Source organism: Copadichromis virginalis, linkage group LG14, assembly GCF_057382275.1.
Source record: "Copadichromis virginalis isolate Kocher_CV1m ecotype Utaka linkage group LG14, C_Virginalis_male_GT1.1, whole genome shotgun sequence".
Taxonomy (NCBI): domain Eukaryota; kingdom Metazoa; phylum Chordata; class Actinopteri; order Cichliformes; family Cichlidae; genus Copadichromis; species Copadichromis virginalis.
This window is the reverse complement of record NC_140631.1, coordinates 7,409,661-7,419,696: the sequence shown is the minus strand read 5'-3', so window position 1 is coordinate 7,419,696 and position 10,036 is coordinate 7,409,661. Positions and strand designations below refer to the sequence as shown.

Sequence of the window (10,036 nt, the reverse complement as noted above, 5' to 3'; positions counted from 1 at the left end):
CATTGGTTAAAATGCTGATTGCGCACCGGTAGTTTGGGACAATTTAGTGTTGGAAAGTTGTGTCCCATCAAAAGTACTGTTGCTTAAATTTGTGTCAAAGCTTAGTAATGCAAAAGCGGTAAGTTCTACGAGTTTATGATGAGTCCTTTAAGGCCCCAAAAGGTAAGGTGTCATGTCGTGAGAAACGTTTAAGTTAAAAATGAAACAAATCATTATTATAAACTTGGCGTATTGGCGTCTTGGCGTTTTCACAATAATATATATATGACTGATGTTTTACAAAAAAAAAAGAAAAAAAACGTAAATAAAACGTCAGGAAGATGGTCACGTGAGCGATTACGTCAGCCTGTCACAAGACAAGCAATATGGCTGCGTACCAGGGTTTTTATTTGTTTTTAGCAGATGCTGGGTTTCGTTTTTAAACGGTACATTTCAGTAGATATAAAGTAAAGCCCGTGTTTATATTGAGGCCAGGTTTGACAGAAAACGTTATTTAAATAGTTGCTTCGAAAAAACTCGTTTAATTTTTGGTGCATCATGGCTTCTGCATTTGTGGTGGGGGATAAATTCAGAAATAAAGTGACACATTTACTGGGAAAGTCGGAGTCAGCTCTTCCTCGAGCATTGGGAGAAGAGCTGGAGGAGGTTCTTGAAAAACCGGAACCAACAATCCTGCCATTCAGTACAGCGAGGAAGATCAAGAAATATCTTCAGGACAATGGTGAAAAAAGAAAAAACTGAATTATGTGTGTGTGTGTGTGTGTGTGTGTGTGTGTGTGTGTGTGTGTGTGTGTGTGTGTGTACAATTTCATAACATTTTTTACCGTGCCTGCATTTATCCAGGGCATCCATTCTACCTGCATGAGTTGCTGGAGGATAGCTCGCTTCACCTGCCTGAAATCGTGAAGCCTCCTAGGGTAAGTAAATTCCTGCACGTTTTGTGATGTACACTCATGCGCATCCTTTGCTGTTACACTGTATTCACATGTGAGTGATAGACCATAGGTCTGTAGACCTACTGCAGTGTTAACATGTAGTAATTTCTGCAACTTGGCCCCGTGTAATTAGAGTGTTTTCACAGAAGGCCCAGCCAGTGTAATGAGAAAAACTAAACTGTGACTTCTTCCTCTCACTTCAGAACCCTGAGCTGGTCGCCCGTCTTGAGAAGATTAAAGCTAAACTAGCCAATGAAGAATACAAAAGGATCACAAGAAATGTCAATGCTCAGGTACATTTTTTGTTAATATTAAAAGCATCTTTGCCATTTCAGGGTCGATACACTGGGTGTGCTGTTGAAATGTTTGGATGTTTGTTTGTTTTTCTCATGGTGAGGAGTACAAACCATCCTCGTCCATGCCAGTTCTTAAAACGATGGGATGGTGATGTAATGCAAATAAAAAAATATAGATAGATTGCAAGTTAGAATGTTTATGGATGGCTTCCAAGCTTGAGGTTCATAATGTACATCTGAAGAAGTCTACTTTCTCACTTAACGACATGATAAAAAAAAATGCCAGAACAGAATATTTTGCAAGTCTTATAGAAATTATATAGAAATTTGGGTGTCATATTTGACAGTTCAATGTCGCCAGAGAGTCACTCCAAACAGCTGGTTCTGAACTGTTTTTATCATCTAAGAAACATGTCTAAACTCAGACTACTGGTGTCAAAGGCAGAACTTGAGATGATTATTCATGTTTCTATTTCTTCTCATTTGAATTGTATTAACGGTCTTTTTTACTTGTTTCAACAAATCAGCTTTGGATGGCCTTCAGACTTTACAGAATTCTGCGGCAAGACTTTTAACTGGCACTAAGAAGAGGTCACATATTACTCTAGTTTTGGCTTCTCTTCATTGGTTGCCAGTAAACTTTAGGTTTCATTTTAAAATTTTAGTTTTAACTTTTAGAGCTCTACATGGTGAAGCTCCCCAGTATATCTCTGACCTGTTGAAACCTCATGCATCTTCCCAAGCACTTAGGTCTTCAGGTCAGAAGTTACTATTGGTCCACGTACTAGTTTCAAAACACGTGGGGATTGGGCTTTTCAGGCACCAAGGCTGTGGAATTCTCTTCCGTTGTCTTAACCCTGTCTTTTAAAATGGCCTAAATGGTAAATGGCCTGTATTTATATAGCGCTTTTCTAGTCCCTAAGGACCCCAAAGCGCTTTACATATCCAGTCATCCACCCATTCACGCACACATTCACACACTGGTGATGGCAAGCTACATTGTAGCCACAGCCACCCTGGGGCGCACTGACAGAGGCGAGGCTGCCGGACACTGGCGCCACCAGGCCCTCTGACCACCACCAGTAGGCAACGGGTGAAGTGTCTTGCCCAAGGACACAACGACCGAGACTGTCCAAGCCGGGGCTCGAACCGGCAACCTTCCCATTACAAGGCGAACTCCCAACTCTTGAGCCACGATTTAAATTGTTCTCATTCATTTTTTTAAAATTATGCATTTTTCCAAAGACAGAGAAAATGTGCTCATTTTTTCCAAAGTGCTGAGTTTGATTGTGGGGTTCACACACAAGTTATATTTTGAAAATATTTAACAGTTTTCTTTTTTTGTTTGATTTTCCAGGAAATCAACCGCCATGGCGTGCTGTCAGATTTCGGACAGCAGGGTGAGTGTACTGTTGAGCATCTCATTATAGAGGCTGGATTGTGCATCCTTAGCTTATGTACCTTCTCTCTCTGCAGTGCGGTCAGTCAAAGCAGTTGTGGTCACCATATTCAACTTCCTGGTTACAATAGTTGCTGCTTTTGCCTGTTCCTACATGGGCAGTCAGTACTTGTTCACTGAGACTACGGCGGTAAGAGAAGCGGTCCTGCTGCTGTCCGTCCCATTATAAAACTTCTCTGTATTTTGTGACGTTCTTGTTTTGCTTTACTGAAATTGTTTCCAACATTTGTTTTGCAGCGGGTGATCTCAGCGGTGATTGCCGCATCAGTAGTTGGGCTTGCTGAGCTGTATGTCCTGGTCCGGACCATGGAGGGAGACCTAGGGGAACCATAGCAGCTGTTACCTTTGGAATCAACACCTTGTAGGCAGGAGTCTGTAAGGCCTCTGGCAGCCACAGCCAAGCCCGTGGTTCAGAGCAGAACGCTCACTCTGAAACCTCTGTGGTCTTTCTTTCTTTTTGAATTGTTTCAGGAATTATTGATGAAAAAATAAAACGTCCTGAGAATTTCTAAATAGAAATGGTTCCAAGCTCCAAAGTATTTGTTCTTTGACATTCTGCATCCCTTTCTAGTGAAATGAAAATACTCAAAATACTTCGTATTTATTTCCCAGATTTTTGTTTTTACTCGAAAACTACAGCGTAGTTTTTTCCTCTCTGCTGTGTAAAATGAATGATGAGGTTCTTTTCTGCTCTGAGATGAAATCATATTTCATATGATTTTTATCAAATAAATCATCTAAAACAGTCCATTCATCTCAGATGTCCATTTGTGGATTTTCTGCCTGTTGCTGTTGGTAGATCACAACCAAAGGGGGGAGCACAGGGAAGACAAAAGAGCAGCTTGAGGTGGCAACGGATGACAACCCTTAAAAAAATTTAGTTTAGATCATGCAGTCCAGTAACAAATAACAATAAATGTCCCAAAGCATTTTAAGAGGGCTGCCAAGTGGGGAGATTTGCATCTTGGACACCTGCACGCATTAAATGTGGTATTAGCTTGATGAAAACATTGATACTCAAAGTTCTTAAAACCTGCAATGTTGGAGGGGTCTATAGCCTATTTCACATGGTGTAGGCCAAATCGTATGCTTTGGACAAGTTGTCGGTACCATGAAGTCTTCGTTGCACTTACAACTTTTCAGATATATAACCACCTTTAGCTCTTTATTATTTCATCTATGAAAACTTGGGCAGCACAAAAGTGATGTGACCCAACAGATGAACATTGTCTCCTGACACTGAGAGAGTCATATTTTCCAGTACGTCAAAACCAGTCAACAAGCTTAATATATTTGGCAGATCCAATGCATATACAGAGAAAACTAACCAACAATGATAAATGCAAGTTTTTTTTTAAACAATCAAAAGAAGCTAGCATACAGACTTTAAGTCATTTGGCTTATTGTTTTGCCACGAGGATGTCCTTGTGTTGACTTTTCTGGAAAAGTCACCATCTGTGGCCAGTAATAATGGTCAGTCATAATGTTTACTGGACGGTTTCCACCTGACAGATGTGCTAATAATAATCTCCTGATCTGTGCTTACTATATCTGGTTTGAAGTGAAATATCAAGCCGAACAACACGTAAACAACCGATTACTGTCCAGTACAGTAGCTGTGCTTTAAGATCATCATGCTGAGAACAACAACACAGAAGATCCTTTTTTACTGATCCCCTCTCCAGATAAGGTTTCATAGTTCTGTAAATTATGCCCCCCCACCCCCCACCCGTCAAGTTCTGTCATATCAGTGGAAGGATTAAAAGATGTGACTGCATCCTGGAATACCAAAAAAAAAGTCTCTTCCTAAGATCTGAGATTTGACACCAGGATTAAAGGTTTATTGAAAGATTATTTGGTATTAAAAATGATTATGATATGCAGAGATCTCTGTCCAGCTCTGGACAAACAGTGGGCACTCCCGTCTGTCATATTTGCCTCTGTATTATGCCTCTAATGTAATATTTCAAAACTTAAATCCAGGTCAAATTACAGAGGCGGTAAGCTGATAGACCCAGAGCTCTGACTTTAATTTAGTTCTTATTTTGCTTTCATTTTTCCCCTTCCCCTTAGGCCATGTAAACCCTGTGATACTTACAGCACAAAGAGATATGATAAAAATATATTTTGATTTAGAAAATAATTATTCCTGTCGTGGTATCCTACCACAAGGAATCATTTTAATCTGGATGTTTTGAAAAATAATACTCTTGGGGTCACAGCATTAAACATGTCCTGGTTCAGCAGGAGAACAGGAGCTGGCTTCTGTGAGGAGAAACCATGATATATACAGCAGTATCTCTCTGATGGAGAGATCTCTCAGATCTGACCATAGGTTATACAACTTCTGACATTAATACATTTTCAAAATTTCATGAGCTTTGTGTATTTGGCTCTTTAAAAAAATGTTAATAAGAACAAGTTTCATTAAAAATGCCGATAGGACATCAACATACCCTGTGGGTAAAGGGCAAATTGTGTGATTCAAGTAGTTTTTTGGGTTTTTTTTTTTTTTGGGGGGGGGGGGCGCTTGAAGATTGTGCTTGAACTAAATACATTACAAAAGATACTGCTTTGGCTGATGACTTTATACTGTCTATGACACCACTGACAAAGATATGAAACAGTTAATAACAACTATCAGTTTCAAGTAGTTAGCCAAAAGTAGCTCAAATAACAAAAAGTACAGATGCTAAAACTACTTGATAAATGTCTAGAAAAAGGATATAAGCTAAAAGCTATGGTGAGCTGCTAAAACTAATGGGTAAATGTTAAAATCACTTAGTTGGAATTAGGTAACTATTAGCCAAAATACCCTAATAGCTAATTGTTAGAGAATTGATATTACCTAAAGCCATGCTGTCCCCTAAAAGTCCCCTAATTACTGTTAGTAGGCAAACTGTTACTTGGTTAAATAAAACTACATGATAAATCATTAGCTGTAGCATATAATGGTTGAAAAGGATATAATAAGTGACTTGATTATAAAAACTTGACTTACTTAAAAACTGACACTTAAATTTAATAAAAAATACTGACAAAAAGTACATGTTACAAGTTTATGAGGCTTCAAGTTTGGGAACTACAGTGGTACAAACTAATGGGAACTTTTTCACTTTAACCTATGATGTTCGCTAAATATTATTTATTTTCAAAACTAGATTAAAAAATGTGGGGTTTTTGGTAATATTAGTACTGTAAAGTAGTTCCAGCCTTGCAAGCTACAATATTAAAACACAACATACAGTTAACAATAATGAATAATAATAATTTCAATGAACTGATATTTTCTGCATATTTTGGTAATAATACCTTTGTATTGCTACTGAACAAAATAAACTACACAACTGAACAGTTATGTGAAAATATGATTTGCGGTTGTATTATTTGATTATACAAAAACATGAAACAAGCTTCATGTTACATATGTTGTATGTGCTTACTTCCAGCTTCACAAAATGCAGTTTATACTATCAGAAATTTTTAAAAACTAACTTAAAAAAAACATTTTTAATTAATTTGTATTAGATTTTAAAAATAACAGATTCTATTAAAATAAAAACAAGAACAATTGTTTTTGACAAGTAACAGTAAGATTCAAAACTGTGATCAGTTGCCTCAGTTTATTCCCCAAAATATACAAGACATAATTCAAAACATAAAATATACAACTGGACAAATCAGCATCGTAACAATTCTACTCTACTTCACAGTATTACAGCCTTGTCTGAAATTCATCAGCTGTGGTAAAACACAGGACAGATTTTGATACATTCATCAGAATTCAAGAAAATTGGTAACAATAGCAGCGTTATAGATCAGGTCTGAGATATATCCCATCGAGGTCTGTGGTCCCAGTTGTGGGTGATGATGGTGGTGGTGGTGGTTCTGTCCCTGACCTTGAGAGATTTCCCAGTACATTGGCTGAGGGTGGGAAGGGACAACCTGATCTACTGAGGCATGACCGCCAGTTCCAGTGCCTCCGCTGCACAGTGCCTGATGAGGTCCAGATGGAGCCAAGCTCCGGGACTTGAAGTTCCTGAAGGCCTGATAGGAGCATGTAGATGCAGCGTGGTGAGGCTGCCTGGTGATGGACTGATGAAACGAACCAGGAATGAAACCAGTGAGTGAGGCTCCTAAGTGCTGTTGCTGCTGCCCGTGGTACTCCTCTTCCCAGAGACGAGACTCTGAGGGTTTGGAGCAGCTACGAGTGGACTGCTGATGGAGGGATGAGGAACATGGTGGCGATGACATGGGGTTACTGTAGATTTGCATCCAATCTGAGTAAATCTGCGGGACCTCCTCACAGGAGTGGTTCTGTTCTGGCCTGAACATGTCTGCCAGAGTGTTTGAATACGTGGAAGTCGCAGGGCCGGAGGAGGGATCCACAAAACCTCTAACTCCAAGGACAGACTTGGTGGACTTGGAGAGTCTACCGGTCTTAATACTTCTAGCTCTTCTGTTTTGGAACCACACCTGTGGGAAATGGCAAAATTTATAATGAATTAGTCTTACATAGCCAATTTCAGTTTATGCATCCAAATTCTGCTCAGGGTACCATGTTCATCAAAACAAATACTGGGGTTAGATAGATTTTTTGGGTTGTAATTTTCTTGTCTTCGTAAATGGACTGACTCTTATATAAAGCTTTTTTACTCTACTTGAGCACTCAAAGCATCTTAAACAACATGCCACATTCAGCCATTCACACAAACACTTTTTGTGCACCTAAATGCTTTCTTTCTAATGTTCATAATCCAATAAAGCATTAGAACAATTTGGGATTAGTTCCTAATTTCCTTACATCCTCTCCACACTTTTACCCTCTTTTGTGACTCTGCATACAAGCTCTGCCAGATATTGCAACTAATAATGCTGAAGTATTTAACAGTATTAACAGTAAAGAGTAGAGGAAACTTTATAATGCTGTTTGACATGTTAGCTCCGGTCCTATGCTGGGGTAACATTGAGACTTTGCTAACATGTGACATGGTTAAGCTGTCTCCTGACTTTGATTGGAGTTTTCATGTGTGACAAAAACGTTTATCACACATAAACATTTACTTCATAAAGGAACACAGAACATGGACAGAAATATTTAGAAGGAAAGAAGGCAGATAGATGCTTGGTAAATATAAAAGAAAGAGAAAACGGGTATCACATCATCCTCTGCCTGCCTAAAACAGACTTAACTTCAGGTATGACTATCCTTATATGAGTCATATATATAGTCTATATATAGTCATATGGGCTCATTTGTTATTATTTTAAGTTCTTTAATGATTTTGATCTTTAATTGAGAAAAAGAAGAACAGTATCATTTATAAAGAATAGCTACAAAATATGTACTGAAGATATTTTTTTTGCTGTAGTGGTCCCAATTATTGTCTCCGTGGTCTAAAGGAGACCTATTCTCTGTGGGTTCATCGTGACCAACAACAAATCAGTCAAGATAGTGTAAATTAAATTAAAATAAGTAAATTGTTTCATTACAGCCACTTTAAATAGGCTAGGAGAAACTTGGAGTTTCAGACTGAACATCCGACCAGCAGCCTCACCTGTATCTTGCTCTCAGGCAGGTGTGTGTGCGCGGCCAGCCTTTCCCGCAGGGTGATGTCCGGGTAGGGGGTCACAGCGAAGGCCTGCTCCAGCTCAGACAGCTGCGCACGGCTGAAGATGGTCCTCTTCCTTTTCCTCTGACCCTCCATCAAACCGATGCCTCTGTCCGGCTCCGGAGAGGATACGGCACTCCCACTGCGGGCATCTTCCAATTACAATGCAAATATCAAGAAAAATGTCAAACAGTTGAAAAAATAATGGTCTATAATAAATAAATAAACAGCCTTTCAGAAAGGGAAATCTTGTTGTGGTGATGGAAAATATCACAACCCATAAACTTGTCAACATTTAGGTTCTTTTGTGTTTGACCGTGGATTGTAATAATAACTATTGTTATCATTATTATATTATAATAATAATTATTATTACACTTATTTATTAACAAGAAATTAAAGAACAAAAAAAATATTTTCGTAATTTAGAAATTATTTACTTTATAGAATACATTTTATTATAGCCTTGAACCTAGGAATATGTGTATCTGTTAAGAATAAAAAAAATTTATAATAATAACTTTCAGATTTATTTTCTCAGCCATCTTTTTGTTTACTTTTATCCTATTAGACTATTTTATTGTAATATACAATATAATTCAACCATTCATTGAGTTTTGTTGGGAAAAGCTGATTCTATGAAGCAGCCGGTCAGAAAGTCAAAAGTGTTTTTTGCTCTCTGTGACTCACCTTTTGAGTGTTTCTGTTCTCCGAATAATGCCTTGAAATCTGCCAGGTCTTTCTGCTGGTTCTGCTTGAGTAAAGAGAAGTCTGAGTCCATGAACAGAGCCATAACTCCACACACACACAAACACACCTCTGCCGCTCGCCTTCACCGATGCTGAGAGTTGAGGAGGAGTCAGGAGCTTCTTATACCGCGTTCAGATCAGATGGGACACCCAGCCCTCTGCGTCCAGTAAATCTCCAATTACTTACTGACTTGTTTTCCTGCCTCTTTAAGTCTTCCGGACCTGCTCAGGCACCATTTATAGAGTCATTTTTATAGGTCCTAAGAGAAGATTTCCGAAATGAGCCTACATTTATTTATTTTTTTCTCAGCCAAATGTCATCATGATACAGATCATATATTCTTTAAAGTCCATCTTGCAGAAACACACACACACACACACACACACACACACACACACACACACACACACACACATATATATATATATATATATCGTACATTGAATTATTCTGCATTTTTTCCAAGTAGGTCGTTAGACTATTTAATCTGCTGCAGTCTTTATGACCTCTTCCCCCCCCCCCCCACCAAACAAAACATCTCATGTGATGTCAGATTATGACACTTGATAATCTTTGTGTTCTGCTACATCGTCCTTCTCAAGCTAACAGCTAATGTGATAAATGTCACCAGTAAACAGTGTGGCTGTACTTGCAGAGTACATCTGAACACTGAAATAAACTACTGAGCACACACAGAAAATAAAGTACCTTATTGAACTAAAATATATCTCTGCCCTGAGACCTAGTGGAACTCAAATAGGTTTAATCTGTTTTTGCTCACTAAAAGCGCTCACCACCTGCAACAGTCACACTCCTCCAAAAATGCTGTTTATGTGGCTTATAAAGATAATGTATTATTATAAAAAAAAATTCTCAAGAGGCCTGCTGCAACTAGACACATGTTTGACATAAAATAACTCACCTGCTTCTTCAGATATCAGTGAGGCTGGTTCAGTGTCAGGTGTGTGGGTGTGGGGTGATATG

The 10,036-nt window shown here is 38.6% G+C and overlaps 2 protein-coding genes across 2 annotated transcripts; one reads left to right on the top strand and one right to left on the bottom strand.

Annotated features, from left to right (window-relative positions):
- Positions 1–236: 236 nt before the first annotated feature.
- vma12 (vacuolar ATPase assembly factor VMA12) lies at positions 237–3,438 on the top strand. The gene is made up of 6 exons (XM_085479134.1): positions 237–721; positions 844–917; positions 1,139–1,228; positions 2,589–2,631; positions 2,708–2,820; positions 2,928–3,438. Exons 1-6 carry the CDS (start codon positions 538–540, stop codon positions 3,021–3,023), a joined length of 600 nt encoding a protein of 199 aa, XP_085335260.1. The 5' UTR covers positions 237–537; the 3' UTR covers positions 3,024–3,438.
- Positions 3,439–6,312: 2,874 nt separating this feature from the next.
- sebox (SEBOX homeobox) lies at positions 6,313–9,114 on the bottom strand. Its single transcript, XM_085478776.1, has 3 exons — positions 8,993–9,114; positions 8,249–8,454; positions 6,313–7,166 (listed from the first exon to the last, which is right to left on the bottom strand). The coding sequence occupies exons 1-3, from the start codon at positions 9,093–9,095 to the stop codon at positions 6,468–6,470; spliced, it is 1,008 nt and encodes a 335-aa protein (XP_085334902.1). The 5' UTR covers positions 9,096–9,114; the 3' UTR covers positions 6,313–6,467.
- Between the last annotated feature and the right edge of the window lie 922 nt (positions 9,115–10,036).

Coding starts and splice junctions, on each gene's coding strand:
- vma12 (XM_085479134.1), top strand. CDS start 538: ATGGCTTCTGCATTTGTGGTGGGGGATAAATTCAGAAATAAAGTGACA. Junction 918..1,138: donor AAATCGTGAAGCCTCCTAGG/GTAAGTAAATTC, acceptor CTCTCACTTCAG/AACCCTGAGCTGGTCGCCCG. Junction 1,229..2,588: donor CAAGAAATGTCAATGCTCAG/GTACATTTTTTG, acceptor TTGATTTTCCAG/GAAATCAACCGCCATGGCGT.
- sebox (XM_085478776.1), bottom strand. CDS start 9,095: ATGGCTCTGTTCATGGACTCAGACTTCTCTTTACTCAAGCAGAACCAG. Junction 8,455..8,992: donor AGAACAGAAACACTCAAAAG/GTGAGTCACAGA, acceptor TGTAATTGGAAG/ATGCCCGCAGTGGGAGTGCC. Junction 7,167..8,248: donor TGCCTGAGAGCAAGATACAG/GTGAGGCTGCTG, acceptor CATTTCCCACAG/GTGTGGTTCCAAAACAGAAG.